This window comes from Trachypithecus francoisi, unplaced genomic scaffold, assembly GCF_009764315.1.
Source record: "Trachypithecus francoisi isolate TF-2019V2 unplaced genomic scaffold, Tfra_2.0 Lachesis_group4, whole genome shotgun sequence".
NCBI classification, from domain to species: Eukaryota; Metazoa; Chordata; class Mammalia; order Primates; family Cercopithecidae; genus Trachypithecus; species Trachypithecus francoisi.
The window spans coordinates 28,967,838-28,989,069 of NW_022681469.1; the positions used below are offsets into that span (position 1 = coordinate 28,967,838).

Below are 21,232 nucleotides of genomic sequence, written 5' to 3' on the forward strand. Positions count from 1 at the left end.
TTGAACCCAGGAGGCAGAGGTTGCAATGAGCTGAGATTGTGCCACTGCACTCCAGCCTGGGCAGCAGAGGGAGACTCTGTCTGGGGGAAAAAAAAAAAAAGTCATCTATGAAAAGTGGGAAGAGAAGTGGACTAGATAAAGGTAGTATAATTACTGCAAAGAATTAAGGTCCCACTTGAAGTCAAGAATATAAAGAGACAAGAAGTTAGTTTGTCATTTCTCTTTAGCCATATTTAGTTGTATGGGTACAGAAGCAGTAATACAGAACTCACTTCAACTGCGATTGAGGTTTTGTCAAGTAAGTACTATTAAGCAAGAGAGGTTCAAGGAAATTTAAAGGGTATTCAAGAACATGTATTTTTTAGCTTATGTATTTTGCTTTTTATTATGATATTGTCAAACATACTTAATAGCAGAAAGAACAATATAATGAACCCCACAATTCTATCATCCAAGTCCAATAGTTTGAAATTTTGCAATCTTTTTCATCTATTTCTCCACATGGTTTCTTTTCCTGGATAATTTCAAAGCAAATTCCAGACATCATATCAGTTCACCTATAAATACTTCCAGATGCATTTCTAATAAAGAAGGGCTTTTAAGAACCGTAACTACAATGCTATTATTACATATAGTGAAATCAACAATGATTCCTTCATATTAACTAATTCTCAATCCATGTTCCAGTTTTGCAAAGAATGATGATAACAACCAGTAATGAATTTAAGCCGGCTAAGAAAAGAAGAAACAAGGGTGATGGTGGAGTTAGGAATAGCAGAAAAGTAATTGGATCAATAGGTTGCAGGTCCTGCTGCTGGGAGCATTGATAGAGTCAGGAACCCACAGGTAGGGTGCTCGAAGGATAGGAGATGATCCCACTTTCCTCTTTGCCCATTGTTTAGTCATATCAGTCTTCCAACCTGGGGGGTTAGAAGATTCTGTAGAGATTTCTTCCCTTCAATCTCATCCATCTCAGCTCCAGCACCTGATTTTCTCAGGAGAATGTGCAAACTAAATTAGATTCTCCTATTACAACCTTGGTGCATCTTTGAAACACTTGTAATCATAATTTTAAAACTATAAGAAAATTTATTTGACATCTAACTCCACCAAGATCTACAGCTCCTTTGCTCACGACTGTCATTGCTAGTGCCTAGAGACTATCAATAGGAGGTTTTTGGCCGAGCACGGTGGCTCATGCCTGTAATCCCAGCACTTTGGGAGGCCGAGGCAGGTGGATCACCTGAGGTCAGGAGTTCAAGACTAGCCTGGCCAACATGGTGAAATGCCATCCCTACTAAAAATAAAAAAAAAAAAATTAAAATTGCTGGGCGTGGAGGCGCATGCCTGTAATCCCAGCTACTGGGGAGGCTGACCTAGGAGAATTGCTTGAACTCGGGAGGCAGAGGTTGCAGTGAGCTGAGATCGCGCCATTGCACTGCAGCCTGGGCAATAAGAGCGAAACTCCGTCTCAAAAAAAAAAAAAAAAAGATGCTTTCAATAAATATTTGTTGAACGAAGGAAGGAGTATCAATAGTCTCAAATGCCACAGACTTCTAAATCCATAACACAGTTTCCAACAAGGATTCTAAATTATTTGCTCTTAAGAGAGGGACACCAGTTCCTCGCTTGTAAAAAGATGCAACTTAGTAGGGTCGTAAGAGTTATTTTTTATTTTTATTTTTAATTTTTTGTTTGTTTGTTTTTTGAGACGGAGTCTCGCTCTGTCACCCAGGCTGGAGTGCTGTGGCCGATCTCAGCTCACTGCAAGCTCCGCCTCCCGGGTTCACGCCATTCTCCTGGCTCAGCCTCCCAGGTAGCTGGGACTACAGGCGCCACCACCTCGCCCGGCTAGTTTTTTTGTAGTTTTTAGTAGAGACGGGGTTTACCGTGTTAGCCAGGATGGTCGATCTCCTGACCTCGCGATCCGCCGTCTCGGCCTCCAAAGTGCTAGGATTATAGGCTTGAGCCACCGCGCCCGGCCATTATTTTTATTTTTTTTTTTTTTGAGGCGGAGTCTCGCTCTGTCACCCAGGCTGGAGTGCAGTGGCCAGATCTCAGCTCACTGCAGCTCCGCTCCCGGGTTTACGCCATTCTCCTGCCTCAGCCTCCGAGTAGCTGGGACTACAGGCGCCGCCACCTCGCCCAGCTAGTTTTTGTATTTTTAGTAGAGACGGGGTTTCACCGTGTTAGCCAGGATGATCTCGATCTCCTGACCTCGTGATCCACCGTCTCGGCCTCCCAAAGTGCTGGGATTACAGGCTTGAGCCACCGCGCCCGGCCATTATTTTTATTTTTTAAACGGAGTTTTCCTCTTGCCGCCCAGGCTGGAGTGCAGTGGCGCAATCTCGGCTCACTGCAACCTCCGCCTCCCGGGTTCAAGTGATTCTCTATCTCAGTCTCCCTAGTAGCTGGGATCACAGGCGCTTGCCAGCACGTCCAGCTAATTTTTTCATTTTTGATAGAGATGGGGTTTCACCATGTTGGCCAGGCTGGTCTCGAACTCCTGACCTCAGGTGATCCGCCCGCCTCGGCCTCCCAAACTGCTGGGATTAGGCATGAGCCACTGTGCCTGGCCGTATTACTTAGTATTCGTTGAAAACTAAGTTAAGCCCCTCTTCCCTGCTGAATTTGGACAGAACGCGTTCTAAAATCTCTTATCAACCTAAATATGCTAGTTGATAAAGGAAATGATTAATCAAGATTGTCCTAAACACTACAGCCCTCCTTAAGCTCGCTCTAAGGTTCTAAAATGACCAAAAAAGGCGTGGACCACGCGGTTAGACTTTCCCAAACAGGCTGCCTCAAGAGGCGGATATTAACCTCTCAGGACGGAAGTTCCGGAGCCTTCAAACGCTCGGGGAAGCGACTCGGCAGCGGACCAAGATGGCGGTGCCCAGTGAGGGACAAGCGTTTGCCGTAGGAGTTGAAAAGAATTGGGGTGCAGTTGTTCGCTCCCCAGAAGGGACCCCCCAGAAAATCCGGCAGCTGATAGATGAAGGGATTGCCCCAGAAGAGGGAGGCGTGGACGCGTGAGTTCACGAGTTAGCCCTGGGTCCGGCGTTGGAAGATTGGAGAAGGCTTGGGGAGGGGGTGGCGTGTCGCGTGGGGGGTTTCCCTCGGTCGGCGACTCAGGGAATGGGGATGGCTTCTTCTTAGGATCTGAAAGATACTCTGGTTACTATGTTTGATCGGCTTTGATCTTCCCGTCGGGATGTACCGGATTCCCAACCGCAGCCGAAATTTTGTCATCGGACATTATTTTTGGAAGGAAAAAAAGGACCGTTAACTGGATGAGTTCACCTGACTTCTCTTAATTGGGAATTCTTGACCTTTTTTGGTGTCGTGGACCCCTTTGGTTCTCTGGAGAAGCTTATTAACTCTCGTAATATTTTTAAATGCTTGAAGTAAATTACATAGGATTATAAAGGAAACCAGTTAGATTGGAATGTAGTTATCAAGATAGTAAAAGGAAAAAGTTATGCAGTAACATTCTTTTTATTAAAGAGTTCATAATATCTAGTAGTATGTCTTGTCAACCATAAAAGGTATTTGAAAACGTGCAACCACCATAATGTGGGAATATTATTTCCATTGATGACAAATTAACAGGTACTAATACTACTATGGCGTTTTTACCCTCATTCATAATTGAAGAAAATGCTAAATCTTGTCATTTAAAGAGAAATAAATGTCATTTTTATCCATCCAAGTTTATGGATGCTGTGAATTTTTTTTCTTGGGGAAAAAAATTTTTTTTCCCACACCGCCTTGAAGCTCTCTATGAATCTCTGAGAGTTTTAGAATAAGTTTATTTCTTTTGAGCTATAATCGTTGATGTAATCTTATTTTTATTAAAATAATGCTTGTCGCCTGGCGCAGTGGCTCACGCCTGTAATCTTAGCACTTTGAGGAGGCTGAGGCGGGCAGATCACAAGGTCAGGAGATTAAGATCATCCTGGCTAACACGGTGAAACCCCGTCTCTACTAAAAATACAAAAAATTAACCGGGTGTGGTGGCCTGCACCTGTAGTCCCAGCTACTGGGGAGGTGAGGCAGGAGAATTGCTTGAACCAGGGAGGCGGAGGTTGCAGTGAGCTGAGATCGCGTCACTGCACTCCAGCCTGGGCGACAGAGCGAGACTCTGTAAATAAATAAATACATACATACATACATACATACTTGTCTTTCAGCAATTCCCCGAATTCCCCGAGCACTGTTGAAATGCCTTCCACTGAGAATGAGAGAATTCCTTTGCTGAGTTTTTTTCTCCCTGATTTTTTTTTCATGAAATCTCCTGAAGATCTTTACTTTGATTCGAATTTTCTAATTGGTTCTTTTTTTTTGGAAGGAGAGGGTATCAAAGGTCCCTCCAGGTAGAAATATCAAAATTGTTTTTTCAGCTGTTAAGAGTCGAATTTCTGCCAGGCGCAGTGGCTCATGCCTGTAATCCCAGCACTTTGGGAGGCTGAGGCGGGCAGATCACGAAGTCAGGAGTTTGAGACCAGCCTGACCAATATGGTGAAACCCCATCTGTACTAAAGATACAAAAAATTAGCCGGGCCCACGCCCGGTGGTGCGCACCTCTAATCCCAGCTACTCGGGAGGCTGAGGCAGGAGAATTGCTTGAACCCGGGAGGCGGAGGTTGCCGTGAGCTGAGATCGCACCATTGCATTCCAGCCTGGGCAATAGAGCGAGACTCCATCTCAAAAAAAAAAAAAGAGTCTAATTTCTGAAGAGATTCAAACTGTATAATGCATACCTGAAGTCTTGAGTCTTATTTTCTGTTTACTAAAGTTATGCAAAATACTTGTGGAGAACAGTGAATGAGTGAGGAGAATAGTTTGCTAGGATTAGTGGAGCACTGTAGAGGCAGAAATTGATTGAAGTTTAGATATGGGTAAACTGTAAAGAGTTTTGAATGCCAGACTGAAGAATTTGGATTTTATTTAGTAAGTATTATAAAACCATTGAAAATAATAACCTGAGGAATGACATGAGTAAAATGATTTTTAGGAAGCTTAAAATCCAGCGTTGGTGTGATTTATGATACGATGTATAGAGAAGCTAGATAGAAAACATTTAAGCAGAGGGTACCGTGAAAGGTTTACCAACAGTTTTGCCACTTTATATTAGGAAGGACACGTCTGCCACTTCCCAGTCAGTTAATGGATCACCCCAAGCGGAACAACCTTCATTGGAATCTACAAGCAAAGAAGCCTTCTTTAGCAGAGTGGAAACATTTTCTATATCCTTTTTTAGTTCATGTGAATTGCACTTTCTGCCTGCTTCTAGAATTCCTCCAACGTATTACACTACTTACTCTAATGTTTTAAACTTTAGAATCAAACCTTCGTAAGAAGTTATATAGGAAAGTCAGTGTCCTAATGTGTTATCACTCAGAGGGACAGTTGAGGTTATCTAACCTTTTCTTTTTACAGAAGAAAAAACTAACAGCCTGAGAAAAGAAGAAATAATAACTAATACTCATATATAGGATGTTTTTGCATATATTATCACATTCAATCTTGACCTTAAACCTATGAAAATAAGCATTATTATTATACTTGTTTTACAAAAGAGGAAACAGTTTGGGGCAGGTTATATGACTTGCCCAAGATGAACCTGTTAGCAAATGGCAGATCCAGGATTATAATCTAATGTTTTTTAGATTATTAGAGACTATACTACGATAATGTCTCTAGATTTTCCTTTGTATATTAGCTACCTATTGCTGCATAACAAATTGCCCTAAAACTTAGTGATCTTAAAACAACAAACATTTTTTATTTCGTAATTTCTGTGGATCAGGAATCCAGGAATGGCTTAGCTGAGTCCTCTGACTCAGGGTCTCTCACAGGCTACGATTAAGGTTGGTCAGGGCACTGTCATTTCAAGGCTTAACTAGGAAAATTGTCTCAAAAGAAAAATTAAAACGCCAGGTGCGGTGGCTCACGCATGTAATCCCAGCACTTTGGGAGGCCAAGGTGGGCGGATCACGAGGTCAGGGGATCGAGACCATGGTGAAACCCCGTCTCTACTAAAAATACAAAAAATTAGCCAGGCATGGTGGCGGGCGCCTGTAGTCCCAGCTACTCGGGAGGCTGAGGCAGGAGAATGGTGTGAACCCGGGAGGCGGAGCTTGCAGTGAGCCGAGATTGCGCCACTGCACTCCAGCCTGGGCGACAGAGTGAGACTCCATCTCAAAAAAAAGAAAAGAAAAAAACAAAACAAAATTAGCCAGGTGTGGTGGTGCTCACCTGTAATCTCAGCTACTCGGGAGTCTGAGGTAGGAGAATAGCTTGAACCTAGGAGGCAGAGTTTGCAGTGAGCCGAAATCGTGCCACTGCACTCCAGCCTTGGCAGCAGAGCAAGACTCTGTCTCAAAAAAAAAAAATAGGAAAGGGTCACTTCCAAAGTCAGTCATTGGCACACTGTTGGCAGGATTCATTTACTTGTGTCTGTTGGACGGAGGGCTTCAGTTCTATACTGGCCATTGGCCAGAGATGCCCCTCCCCACTTGGTTCCTTGCTATGTGGGCCTCTCTAAAAGAAAGTTCACAACTTGGCAGCTGGCTTCCATCAGAGTGAGCAAGCCAAAGAACAAGATACAAGCCAGCCTCATTTTGTAATCTAATCTCAGAAGTGACATCTCATCATTTTTGTCATATTTTATGCATTAGAAGCAAGTCACTAGGCCAGCCCATACTCTGGAGGAGCAGATAACACAAGGACAGGGATCCTAGATAACACAAGGACATGAATACAAGAAGGCAGGGATCATTGGAGCCACCTTAAAAGCTGCTCACATCACCTTGCTTTGAGAGAAGTCTTTAGTAGCTCCACCTGCTTTTTTTCCTGCAAGTTTGCACCCCCACCCCAGTGTGTGTGTGTGTGTGTGTGTAGTGTGTGTGTAGACAGTCTTCCTGTGTTGCCCAGGCTGGTCTCAAACTCCTGGTCTCAAGCAATTATGCTGCCACAGCCTCCCAGAGGGTTGGGATTACAGGCCTGAACCGCCAAACCTGGCCCTGAATTTCTATCTTATAAACTATTAACAAGGTCTTGACCTAGGAATCAAAAATTAACAAAATTTCAGAATTTAAGATCATTAATAAGCCAAATCACACACCTTTTTTTAATCCAGAAACTAATACTGGCTAGGCATGGTGGCTTACGCCTGTAATCCTAGCACTTTGGGAGGCCAAAGTGGGCGGATCACCTGAGGTCAGGAGTTTGAGAGCAACCTGACCAATATGGTGAAACCCCACCTCTACTAAAAACACAAAATTAGGCCGGGCGTGGTGGCTCACGCCTGTAAACCGAGCACTTTGGGAGGCTGAGGCAGGTGGATCATGAGGTCAAGAGTTTGAGACCAACCTGGCCGACATGGTGAAACCCCATCTCTACTAAAAATACAAAAATTAGCTGGGCATGGTGGCATGTGCGTGTAGTCCCAGCTGCTCAGGAGGCTGAGGCAGGAGAATTGCTTGAGCCTGGGAGGTGGAGGTTGCAGTGAGCTGAGATGACACCACTGCACTGCAGCCTGGGCAGCAGAGAATACTCTCTCAAAAAAAACTTATACTGGAATATTACCCAAATGAAAAAGTAAGCACATACCAGCTATCACATTGCATGTTTCAAGAAGAGACATTAAGCCTTATGTCATAAGTTTATTTACAAACATACCTCGTGTGCTATATGCCTGAGATCAAGAATTTGATCCATTGTTTTGTTTCCTTTTTTTCCTTCAACTTTTTTTTTTTGAGACAGAGTTTCATTCTGTCATCTAGGCTGGAGTACAGTGGCACCATCTCAGCTCACTGCAACCTCCTCCTCCTGAGTTTAAGCAATTCTCCTGCCTCGGCTCCCGAGTAGCTGGGATTACAGGCGTCCACTACCATGCCTAGCTAATTTTTTGTATTTTAGTAGAGACGGGGTTTCACTGTGTTGCCCAGGCAATCCGCCTGCCTCGGCCTCCCAAAGTGCCAAGATTACAGGCATGAGCTACCATGCCCGGCCTTTTTTTCTTCAACTTTTATTTTCAGTTCCAGGGTACATGTGTAGGATGTAGAGGTTTGTTATGTAGGTAAACGTGTGCCATGGTGGTTTACTCACAGATCAATCCATCGCCTAGATATTAAGCCCAGCATCTGTTAGCTATTCTTCCTGATGCTTTCCCTTCCCCGACTCCCACCTCCAATAGGCCCCAGTGTATGTCCTTCTCCCCACGTGTTCATGTGTTCTTATCGTTCAGCTCCCAGTTATAAGTGAGAACATGTGTTTGGTTTTCTATTTCTGTGTCAGTTTGCTGAGGATAATGGCTTCCAGCTCCATCCACATCCCTGCAAAGGACATGATCTCATTCCTTTTATGGCTGCATAGTATCAAAGAGATTGTAAGCTCAAACATCCATCTTAAGCAGTTGATGTATTTTTTTTTTTTTTTTTTCTTTTGAGTCTCACTCTGTCACTCAGGCTGGAGTGTATTGATGCGATCTTGGCTCTCTGCAACCTGTGTGGTTCAAGTGATTCTTCTGCCCCAGCCTCCCAAATAGCTGGGATTACAGGCTCCCACCACCACGTCCAGCTAGTTTTTGTATTTTTAGTTTCACCATGTTGGCCAGGCTGGTCTCAAACTCCTGAAGTCAGGTGATCCACCCGCCTTAGCTTCCCAAAGTGCTGGGATTACAGGCATGAGCCACTGCGCCTGGCCCAGTTGATGTCTTATAAAGAAAAGTGCAGCAAATCAGATCCAAAGTACAAGTCATCATAATTAGTAATTGCCACTTGTTTTCCACTGAAAATGGCAAATTCTTCTCTGGGCTGTCATTTTGGCACCTATAGACCATAGACGTTGTGAAGCTGAGGAGACTCTATCCCAACATGGCCAACATGGTACTGACAGGTAGCTCTGTGAAAGGAGCAGAGACTGAAGGCAGAAGAAATGTGGTACCACACCAAGTCCTCCACTTTTCACTACTTTATTCCCTGTGTGCAAGGACAGAAAGACTTGGTAGTTTTTTATGGGAGTCTTAAAAATTTTTTAATTACAGACTTACAGAAAGGTTGCAGAGGTTACAAAGAACCTTTTTTCCCTGAGCTATTTGAAAGTAAGCCACCAAAGTGATGTCTTACTACTCCCAAGTATTTCCTACAAACAAGGACTTTGTCCTATGTAACCAGAATGCAACCATCAAAATCAGAAAATTGACATTGATAGGTTACTACCCCTCTAATCCTCAGACCCCAGCTTTTTCATCAGTTGTACTAATAACATTCTTTATAGTTGAAAGATCCAGTTGAGAATCACACAGTACAGTTAGTTGTCATGTTGCTTTGTTCTCCTTTAATCTGGAACGTTTCCTCCGTTTTTTCTTGAATTTCATGATCTTGATACTTTTGAAGATTACAGAACAGTTGTGGTGTAGAGTGTATGTCAGTGACATTTGTTTGATGTTTCTTTGTGATTAGATTCAGGCTATGCAGGAGTGTCGTGAAGCAGTGCTGCATTCTCATTGCATCCTGTCAGGTGACACATGATTTCTATTTATCGCTTTATGGTGATGATCACTTGATTAAGGGAGTATCTGTCATTTCTGTTGTAAAATAACTCTTTCCTCCTTTGTAAATAAGAAGTACTTTGTGGGGAGTTTCTTTGAAACTATGTGAATATCCCATTCCTCATCAAACTTCATGTAATTGATTTATTTGTAGCAATGTGGACTCGTGATTTTCTTTGTTATTCAATGGGTTATAATTCATTACTATCATTATATATTTTGATACTCCAGTTGTTCCTTATTTAGTCAGTGACATCGCCCTCAGGTTGGCTTCTGTGGCCTTTTGACATGTCCCATAACCCATGACCTCTTTATTGCTTTCAGGAACAAGTTGTTCTCGGCTTATCTTGTATTTTTCTTGCCCCATCCCTGGAATCAGCCAATTCTACAAGGATCCTTGGCTGTTTTTCAGTGGAGAATGTTATTTAAAAGCTAAGATCTGAACTGGGTGTGGTGGCACACCTATAATCCCAGCACTTTGGGAGGCCCAGGCGGGAGAATTGCTTGAGCCCAGGAGAGACCAGCTTGGGCAACATAGCAAGATCCTGTCTCTATATAAATGAATGAATGAATGCCAAGATCTGGGTGCAGGGAGAACTCATAGCTATTGGGATGCCACTGTTCTCAGGCCCTGTCAGAAGAAAAAGCTAGAGAATATATATGTTTATACACACACACACACAGACACACGTTGACATGTATACACACATCTAAATTTACATCCATTTTTCTCTATTTTTTTTTTTTTGAGACGGAGTCTCGCTCTGTCGCCCAGGCTGGAGTGCTCACTGCAAGCTCCTCCTCCCGGGTTTACGCCATTCTCTCGCCTCAGCCTCCCGAGTAGCTGGGACTATAGGCGCCTGCCACCACGCCCGGCTAGTTTTTTGTATTTTTTTTTTTTTTTTTTTGAGACGGAGTCTCGCTCTGTCGGCCGGGCTGGAGTGCAGTGGCCGGATCTCAGCTCACTGCAAGCTCCGCCTCCCGGGTTCACGCCATTCTCCTGCCTCAGCCTCCCGAGTAGCTGGGACTACAGGCGCCCGCCACCTCGCCCGGCTCGTTTTTTGTATTTTTAGTAGAGACGGGGTTTCACCGTGTTAGCCAGGAGGGTCTCGATCTCCTGACCTTGTGATCCGCCCGTCTCGGCCTCCCAAAGTGCTGGGATTACAGGCTTGAGCCACCGCGCCCGGTGTTTTTTGTATTTTTTTAATAGAGACGGGGTTTCACCGTGTTAGCCAGGATGGTCTCGATCTCCTGACCTAGTGATCCGCCCGTCTCGGCCTCCCAAAGTGCTGGGATTACAAGCTTGAGCCACCGCGCCCGGCCCATTTTTCTCTATATTTTAAAAAACAATGAGTTCCTGCTGACATCTCCAGTTGCAATTGTATATCACAGGATTCATTCTAGTTTTCTCCTTTTCCCTATTTTTCCCTCCCATATTCAGCACTGTGAAACATAATTTCTGTTATCCTCAATATATTTACTACTTTGATCAATCCCCTATATGCGCTTCACTTAATCTGCCATTTCTGCCATGCTGCCATCCTTTCTTGCATGAATCTCTCGTCACCCCATTTAGGCCCTAGCACTCCACACTTGGCTGCCCGCAAGTGAATGCCTGGTACATACCATTTTGGTTCTGACACCCTGGGCTAAGCCGCCTTTTCACAACCTCCTGGGTCAGACATCTTCCTTGTTCACCATCTAATGGCTTTAAGACTAAATTGCTCAGGAAAGGGAAGGTATTTTAACCATCCTTCTACCATTGTTTCTTGCATTAAATCTTGATTTTGATACAATATTTAGATCCATTTCCTTTTTGTTCATTGGCTATAAATTGATCACCATTTTGGATATAATGATTATTTAACCATTACTTTTATTCTAGATAATCATGGCTCCTTTAATATTTGTATCTAAATTTTGTTTTCCAGTCTTCATTCTTCCTTTGTTGATGTTGGAATGTTTTTCAAATTCCTATATCCCTTTATAAAAATGTAGAACTTTGCTGCATCTTCTTTCATATTTTATCCTTTTTTTAACTGTGCTTTGTAAAATAAGAGCTCTTCAGGTAGAATTCTTTTTTTGAGACAGCATCTTGCTATGTTGCCCAGGCTGGAGTGCAGTGGTGCCATCTCAGCTCACTGCAACCTCCGCCTCCCAAGTTCAAGTGAGTTTCCTGCCTCAGCCTCCCCAATAGTTGGGATTACAGGTACGTACTACCACACCCAGCTGATTTTTGTATTTTTAGTAGAGATGTTGGCCAGGCTGGTCTCAAACTCCTGACCTCAAGTGATCCGCCCATCTCAGCCTCCCAAAGTGCTGGGGCCACCACACCTGGCCCAGGTAGATTATTAAAAACTGAGGCTGGGCGAGGTGGCTCCCACTTGTAATCCCAGCACTGTGGAAGGCCGAGGAGGACCAGCCTGGCCAACATGGCAAAACCCCTTCTCTATTAAAATTACAAAAATTAGCAGGGCATGGTGGCGCATGCCTGTAATCCCAGCTACTCTGGAGGCTGAGGCAGGAGAATCAGTTGAAACCAGGAGGCAGAGGTTGCAGTGAGCCGAGATCGTGCCATTGCATTCCAGCCTGGGCGACAAAGCAAGACTCCATCTCAAAAAACAAAACAAAACAAACAAAAATGAACATTTAATATTAAGGAGTAATAAATGTTTTAGGATACCTTTCCAAATACATACTTAACAGATGCTTTTAGCTATGTAAAACACATTCTCACACATCCCCATTGATACTAGCAATCACATTTTGGAGGGATAATTTTATTGCCTTTATTCTTTGGAAAGTGAAAATGGATGGGGTACAGTAGGAGAGCATAGGTGAGTGGCAGAAAATATTTCCATGTATTTGACTTTGACCATCTCTTATTGTTTAGGCATATCCCAGTACTTTCACTAGTGTCTTTAAGTTCCTGGTATTTCAGATTCAGTGAAAATTAACAGATGCTATATTCTACCAGAAAACCAATAATAAACTTTTTTTTTTTTTTTTTTTTTTTTTTTTTTTTTGTGAGACAGGGTCTCATTCTGTTGCCCAGGCTAGAGGGCAGTGGTGTGATCGTATCTTACTGTGGCCTTGATCTCCTGGGCTCAAGCCATCCTCCTCCCTCAGCCTCTCAATTAGCTAAGACTACAGGTGTGCACCACCACATCCTGCTAATTTTTTTATTTTCCGTAAAGATGAGGTGTCACTGTGTTGCCCAGGCTGATCTTCAACTCCTGAGCTCAAGCAATCCTTCCATTTCAGCCTCCCAATGTGCAGAGATTATAGGCATGTGCCACTGTGCTTGGACAATAAACATTTTAAACACCTACAATACATAGTACTTCTTCAATAATAAGTTAATAACTTTTCCCTCCCACTTATTACTTAAATGACCTTCATCATTCTGTGAAGTATGGGCCTGTGCATTAAAAATAGTTTTTACCACTTTTCTCATTGCCTTACTCCTTAATGTTTATTCCTATATACATTAAGAATGAGCTGGGCTGGGCCCAGTGGCTCACGCCTGTAATCCCAGCACTTCGGGAGGCCAAGGTGGGTGGATCACGAGGTCACAAGTTCAAGACCAACCTGGCCAAGATGATGAACCCTCGTCTCTACTAAAAATACAAAAATTAGCTGGGCGCAATGGCAGATGCCTGTAATTCCAGCTACTCGGGAGGCTGAGGCAGGAGAATCACGTGAACCCGGGAAGTGGAAGTTGCAGTGAGCCGAGACCGTGCCAATTCAATCCGGCCAAGGTGACAGAGCGAGGCTCCATCTCAAAAAAAAAGAATGAGTTAAGATTGTAATTTATTACTTACTCGTTTTAATATACTTGCAGTGTTCACCTGTGATTCCAGCACTTTGGGAGGACAAGGTGGGCGGATCACCTGAGGTCAGGAGTTCAAGACCAGCCTGAGGAACATGGTGAAACCCCATCTCTACCAAAAACTACAAAAATTAATTGGGTGTGGTGGCGTGCACCTGTGGTCCCAGCTACTTGGGAGGCTGAGGTGGGAGAATTGCTTGAACCTGAGAGGGTGAGGTTGTAGTGAGCTGAGATTGTGCCACTGCACTCCAGCCTGGGTGACAGAGTGAGACCTTTTCTCCAAAAAAAAAAAAAAGTACATATATATATGCACACACACACACACACGTATATTTATACACACGTGTATATATACATATACGTACACACACACATATTTATATATATATTTGCGGTGTTGTTTTTCTTAACATGGATACTCTTTGAAATGGGCAGGTAAGCCCCCCGAGCTGTCTCCACTCGTCTGTGCAAAATATGGCTGGGTCACAGTTGAATGTGATATGCTCAAGTGCTCTAGCTGTCAAGCTTTTCTCTGTGCCAGTTTACAACCAGCTTTTGACTTTGACAGATGTAAGTATAAGGTACAAATTACATTTTTCTCCACACTCAAATATGTACTATCCTGGTTTTCTGGGGCGGGGAAAACGTCGTTTTAGTTTGATCAAAAAATGCATACTTCAATCTTTTTTTTTTAATCTTTTTTTTTGAGATGGAGTCTTGCTTGTTGCCCAGGCTGAGTGAGATACAATAGTGCAATTACAACTCACTGCAGCCTCAATCTCCTGGGCTCAAGCAATCCTTCCACCTCAGCCTCCCAAGTAGCTGGGACTATAGGCGCAGTGCCACTACACCTGGCTAATTTCTGTTTTTTTTTTGTAGAGGTAGGGTTTTACCATGTTGCCCAGGCTAGTCTTGAACTCCTGAGCTCAAGTGATCTGCCCACCTTGGCCTCCTAAAGTGCAGGGATTACAGGGGTAAGCCATAGTGCCTGGCCAGTCTTTTTTTTTTTTTTTTTTTTTTTTTTTTTGAGAAGGAGTCGGGCTCTGTCGCCCAGGCTGGAGTGTAGTGGTGCGATCTCGGCTCACTGCAAGCTCCGCCTCCTGGGTTCACGCCATTCTCCTGCCTCAGCCTCCCGAGTAGCTGGGACTACAGGTGCCTGCTACCATGCCTGGATAATTTTTTGTATTTTTAGTAGAGACAGGGTTTCGCCATGTTAGCCAGAATGGTCTCAATCTCCTGACCTCGTGATCTGCCCACCTCGGCCTCCCAAAGTGCTGGGATTATAGGCAGGAGCCACTGCACCCGGCCTTTTTTTTTTTTAAACTAAGCTAGCTACTGCAGCATGGACTTAATGTAATCTAGGTAACAGCAGCATGTTTACTTTATTCCAAAATTTATACTTCTAGACAAAGAGTGACAAAGGACTTTTATGAAGGCTCACATTTGGAATGCTCTGCTTTATAAGATACATGGGGGCTGGGCACGGTGGCTCACGCCTGTAATCCCAGCACTTTGGGAAGCTGAAGTGGGCGGATCACATGAGGTTGGGAGATTGAGACCAGCCTGGCCAACGTGGTGAAACCCCATTTCTGCTAAAAATGCAAAACACTACTCAGGTGACTGAGGCAGGAGCATTGCTTGAGCCTGGGAGATGGAGGCTGCCATGAGCCGAGATTGCACCACTGCACTCAAGCCTGGGTGACAGAGCAAGACTGTCTCAAAAAAATAAAAAATAAAAATAAGATACATGGTATCTCCTTTGTTGATCTTTAGGATCTCAATTTAGAACCTGTTTTGTGGAAAATATTAAGATTATGTAGTTGATAATATTTTCACATTTTAAAATTCTCTTATTTGTATTTTTAGTTAAATCTCTGCTCTTAGAGGCCATTCATTGGATTCTGAATCTATATAGTGTTTTCTAAGGTGTTGCTGTTTGTGTGGATTTCAGATAAGCAACGATGTGCTGAGCTGAAGAAAGCCTTGTGTACTGCCCATGAGAAGTTCTGTTTCTGGCCAGACAGCCCATCCCCAGGTACTTATTTTTGAGAACTCCTGTTCACCATTTTCCTTCGTCATTGCATGTCTAATATTGTCTATTTGTTGGTGAAAACCTAGTCTTTGAAGTTTATTTTTCTCCTTTTCTTTTGTTTTTTTTTTTTGAGATGGAGTTCCACTCTTGTTGCCCAGACTGGAGTACAGTGGTGCGATCTTGGCTCACTGCAACCTCCGCCTCCTGCATTCAAGCGATTCTCCTGCCTCAGCCTCCAGAGTTGCTGGGATTACAGGCATGTGCCACCATGCCCAGCTGATTTTATATTTTTAGTAGAGATGGGATTTTGCCATGTTGGTCACTCTGGTCTCGAACTCTTGACCTCAGGTGATCCGCCTATCTCAGCCTCCCAAAGTGCTGGGATTACAGGGGTGATCCACTGCGCCGGCCTCTTTTTCTCCTTCTCTATTTGCATTTTTCCAGAAAAACTTATATTTACTTGTGTTATTACTTACCTTCATTAAGTGCATTTGACATGCTTAAGGCTTTAGACATATGTATGCATTATCCCATTTAATCCTTACCGGGGCCCTGGGAGGTAGATATTATCAACTCGGTTCTTTTTGTTTGTTTGTTTGTTTTGGGTTTTTTTTTTTTTTTTTTTGAGACAGAGCCTTGCTCTTTTGCCCAGGCTGGAGTGAAATGGCACGATCTCAGCTCATTGCAACCTCCACCTCCCAGGTTCAAGTGATTCTCCTGCCTCAGCCTCCCGAGTAGCTGGGATTACAGGTGCACGCCACCACACCCTGCTAATTTTAAAAATTTTTTGTAGAGGTGGGGTTTCACCATGTTGGCTAGGCTGGTCTCAAACTCCTGACCTCAAGTGATCTGCCTGCCTCGGCCTCCCAAACTGCTGGGATTACAGGCATCAGCCACTGTGCCTGGCCACAACCCAGTTCATTTAGGTGAGGAAACTAAGAATCAAAGGTCTTAAAACCAACTAGAAGAAGCTATAACTAAGTTTAATCTGATTTCAAACCCTCGCTTTTTCCATCACACCAAGAAATGCCATATTCTACTTAGGCTTCCTGTAGAGGGAGTACTAATAGCAATCGTGGTGGAAGTTCATTTGCTAAAGAAGACTCATGGGACCCCAAGTGAGGGTGATCACAAATCTGCAGTTTATTACAGTAAAACAGTACACTATCACAAGAGCATTGAAGTAAGGGTGTCATCACAGCCACAGGCTGCCTGTCTGGGGAGGCCAGGCCCAACCTCCTATTTCCTGTCTACATAAGGGCCATAAGAGAACATACTCACCCTTGAATCAGGAACTACTGATGTGTGCACAGAACACTTTGGAATAAGAGAGCCCAAAATGTAATCTCAACTGGGTTTTAAAAAATATTTTGTTCATCGGCCAGGCACAGTGGCTCCCAACCATAATCCTAACACTGGGAGGCCAAGACAGGAGGATCGCTTGAGTTCAGGAGTTTGAGACCAGCCTGAGCAATAAGTACAGTAAGACCTCATTTCTATTAAAAATAAAAATTAAAAAATATTTCGTTAATCATGTAGGCATATTCCTGCTAAGTAAACAGCTTCAAAGCAGAGCCCTCTGGTGGGGAATCTAAGAGCAAGTATAAAAAATTATTTAGACCCATAGTTAAAAAAGCAACACTATTCATCTGTATATATCATGCCTTGACCAGGAATCAGTGCCATATAGGTATATTTTTTATTTCAGTAGGATGGCAGGCTACTTCCAGGGTCACTGATATCTAGGAATCTTCCATGATTTATCACTAAAAGGAAAAAATAGATTGAAAATAACCAGAGATTCCCCTCTACCTTTGATCAATGAAAGGGTGATAGAAAAGGGATTATTAAATAAAATTGCTAAAGTGAAGCTGATTGCATAATAATGATTTCCTGCTGTTGAAATAGCTAGGATTTACTAGTTATTTAACTGTATTGTGTAACAAAACTTGGTCCCATGACGATTTGAATCCATCCTTGTCTAGTGTACTCAGTCCAAGTTTGTTTTTGCTTTTTGTTTTTCGTTTTTTTTCTTGAGATGGAGTCTTGCTCTGTCGCCCAGGCTGGAGTGCTGCAATGACTCAGTCTAGGCTCACTCTGCTTCCTGGGTTCAAGCAGTTCTCCTGCCTCAGTCTCCCAAGTATCTGGGACTACAGGCACGTGCCACCACACCCGACTAATTTTTGTATTTTTAGTAGAGACAGGGTTTCACCATGTTGGCCAGGCTGGTCTCGAACTCCTGACCTGAAGTGATCCACCTGTCTTGGCCTCCAAAAGTGCTGGGATTACAGGCGTGAGCCCCGTGCCTGGCATCTAAGTTTTTAAGGTCTGCCCAGGGCTCTATTTGTGGTTCCCAACTCTTGTCACTATACATTTTGCTTTCCTGATCTCATTCGTAATTCAGCTACCACCTCGGAGACCTCTAATTCCTATCCAGACCTCTCTTTTGAGCTTGACTCATGTTTTCATCTACCTTCTAAACATTTCCACTTAATATTATAGGTACCTGGAACTCAGTGTGTATAAAACTGAACTCTTCCTCTTATACCTAAAACTTTCTCCATCTTGGCAAATAGCCCTGACCTCCCATCCAGTTGTCCTAGCCAGAAACCTGAAAGTCACTTTAGATGCTCTTCTCTATCGTCACCCACTTTGACCTATCCATTCTACCTCCTAAATGGGTCTTAGATATGACCTTTCAATTATACAGTCGCTTGGTTTGGTTCTTTAACATTCAAAGAACATTTGTGTAGATAAAAGAACACTCGATTATTTTCACTTTATGCTTAAATTGATTAAGCAAAACTACTAATTTTGAAGGTAATTTTTTCCTAACATTTACCAATAATTATAAACTAAATTAAATTTCTTTAAACAGTAGTTTAGTTTAGTTTAGTTTAGTTTAGTTTACTTTAGTTTAGTTTAGGACGGAGTCTCACTCTGTCGCCCAGGTAGAGTGCAGTGGCACAATCTTGGCTCACTGCAACCATCGCTTCCTGGGTTGAAGCAGTTCTCCTGCATCAGCCTTCCGAGTAGCTGGGATTACAGGTCCCCACCACCACACCTGGCTGATTTTTCCCTCCTGAGTTCAAGTGATTCTCCTGCCTCAACCTCCCAAAGTGTTATTTTTAGTAGTGATGAGGTTTCACCATGTTGGCCAGGCTATCTTGAACTCCTGACCTCAGGTGATCCACCTGCCTCTGCCTCCCAAAGTGCTGGGGTTACAGGCATGAGCCACTGCACCCAGCCTTACCTTGACTTTTAAAGCCAACTTTGTTCTTTCTCCAGCTTTTCCCTCGGATTGCACATTCATACAGAGTCAACAAGTGCCCCAAAGAAAAACCCCTGAATTGTGAAAAAAAACAGACATATTTCTCTCCAGAAAAATCAAAGCTAGAATGTTTAGCTATGAAAATGTCTCTCCCACTTAGGCTTAGATCAGATAGCTTCACTGTTGTGGCTCAGAAAGGGGCAGACTCCTTCCTTCCAAATCACCCCGTCACAGAACACCTGTTGCTAAGTAGCAAGCCAGAGGGTTAGACTGAATGCCCCATAAGAGGAGACTTCGAAGTGTTGAGACCTTCAAGTATAGGCTGTGAAGGAAAATCTTAATCTGTGGGTGACAAAATAAGTGCTTCAGGACCACTTACTCCAAATCTACATTCTGCAATACAGTCTAAGAAATAAGGCAAAGTGGTAAGGTGCGGTGGCTCACGCCTGTGATCTCAACAGTCTGGAAGGCCAAGGCGGGAGGACCACAAGGTCAGGAGTTCGAGACCAGCCTGGCCAATATGGTGAAACCCCATTTCTACTAAAAATACAAAATAAATTAGCTGAGCGTGGTGGCACACGCCTGTAATCCCAGCTACTCGGGAGGCTGAGGCAGGAGAATTGCTTGAACCTGGGTGGCAGAGGTTGCAGTCAGCCGAGATCCCACCATTGCACTCCAGCTTGGGCAACAGAGGGAGGCTCCATCTCAAAAAAAAAAGAAAAGGAAAAAGGCAAAGTATCTGTTCATCTCAAAGCCCTGGGCCCCATGACACTTAGCACAGTTGTCCCCACCAGATGGAAATGCTTTCCATGGCATACCTTCTCCGTCTCCCAGGTTAGGCACAGTGCTCCCAAGACTCTCTCAGTCATCAATACTCTCACCCTTTAAGAATTTCAAAAAATGATACTGGTTTAATTCTTCTTTTGGCATCTAGGTAAGAATGTTCTTTCCCTATAATGTTTACTGTGTTCTGGTCTAGTTTCAAAAAGCATAAACAGCCATGCATGGTGGCTCATGCCTATAATCCCAACACTCTGGGAGGCGGAGGTAGGAAGGGCACTTGAGTCCAGGAGTTTGAGACCTGCCTGGGTAATATAGTAAAACCCAGTTGCTAAAACAAAACAAAACAAAAGTGTAAACACACTGAAATTAAAACATAAAATATTAAGGATAAAAGATGATGTAGAGCCAAAAACCACAGATGAGGCAGTCAACAACGTGACTTAAACACACCACGCCACCTTATCCTTCCTGGAGATACTGAGGAAGCCACAGGTTGCAACTGCAAGGCTGCTTCAAGATTACATGCCATTTTGGCCTAACAGTTATTTGAAACAGCAACCTAATCCAACACCAAGCTGGACCGTTCTCTCCAAAAGAATCCTAACTGTCTTCTGCAATGGGATTTCTGTGCAAGTCAGCCCCAAACTCTGGGAAAGTGGTGCTGTGCTGGGGCCGGGGTTCTCCCAAAGAGCAGAGTGTTGTTTGGAGATTAATACTGAAAGATGCGCTTTCTAAATATCATCAAGAATCTGCTGTAGCTCCTCATCTTCAAACCACCCTTCTAGGCTTGGGATTAGGGCCTTGGACTCCTCAGCAGTCTCTAGGCAAAAGTTGGCCAAGCAAGGCCAACCTAAACGTATGAAGCTTTTCCTAGAGCAGTAAGCTATGAACACTGGCAGTGGTCTCTCTGTTTTTGAAATGGGCTGTGTGTAGTTAAACGTTTGCATGGAGACCTTTGAGAGTTTCTATTCATCCTCTTTACTCTTGTTCTATTGCTTTTGATGCTCCAGAAGCATATGAACTTCTGAATTTAGAAGTGTCTCAGCTGTCTCAAACTCTGGGAAGGATGAGCTGTGAGGCGTCCTCCCCTAAACCACCGGCCTGCGGATCACTGTTGCCGGCTGTCATCACTGCCTCGCACACCACCACCTAGACCGCTAGAGGTGGAAGCATGGAGCCCACAGCCTACATTTTCATACTGTTTAAGCCATTTGGTTACTTATTCTATTTCCTGTCTTCCTTCTCCTTCCCTCCTCTTTTCCTCCTCCCTCCTTTTCTTTTTTCCTCTTCTTTCTCCATCCCCGCCAAAGCTTCCTGCATGCCAGCCTGGACAATAGAGTGAGACTCCATCTCAAAAAAAAAAAAAAAAGCAAATTCAGCTTAGCCCAGGCTGGAGTGCAGTGGCAAGATCTCAGCTCACTGCAACCTCCGCCTCTCAGGTTCAGGTGATCCCCTTGCCTCAGCCCCCCAGTAGCTGGGATTACAGGCATGCGCCACCATCCCCAGCTAATTTTTGTATTTTTAGTACAGACGGGTTTTGTCATGTTGGCTAGGCTGGTCTCAAACTCCTGACCTCAGGTGATCCACCTGCCTCGGCCTCCCCAAGTGCTGAGATTGGCGGGGCACAGTGGCTCATGCCTGTAATCCTAGCACTAGGGGATGCTGAGGTAGGAGAATCGCTTGAACACTGCACTCCAGCCTGGGCAACACAGTGAGACTCCATTTAAAAAAAAAATGCTGGTACATTTGGGGAAT

General features: G+C 43.8%; 1 protein-coding gene and 1 pseudogene across 3 annotated transcripts in view; one reads left to right on the forward strand and one right to left on the reverse strand.

Moving 5' to 3' along the window:
• Positions 1-2,806: 2,806 nt before the first annotated feature.
• The window catches only part of ZC3HC1 (zinc finger C3HC-type containing 1), a 36,339-nt gene continuing 17,913 nt past the window's right edge, over positions 2,807-21,232 (forward strand). The window contains exons 1-4 of one of the 3 annotated variants that reach the window (XM_033192455.1): positions 2,807-3,032; positions 5,138-5,249; positions 13,811-13,961; positions 15,343-15,426. In XM_033192455.1, the coding sequence (XP_033048346.1) occupies positions 2,887-3,032; positions 5,138-5,249; positions 13,811-13,961; positions 15,343-15,426 (493 nt within the window). In that variant the 5' untranslated portion in view covers positions 2,807-2,886. Of the gene's footprint in view, positions 3,033-5,137; positions 5,250-8,619; positions 9,529-13,810; positions 13,962-15,342; positions 15,427-21,232 lie in introns of those variants that run through there. The other 2 variants (XM_033192457.1, XM_033192456.1) reach the window with 2 other exon arrangements.
• On the reverse strand, positions 20,187-20,605 carry LOC117072377 (annotated as a pseudogene).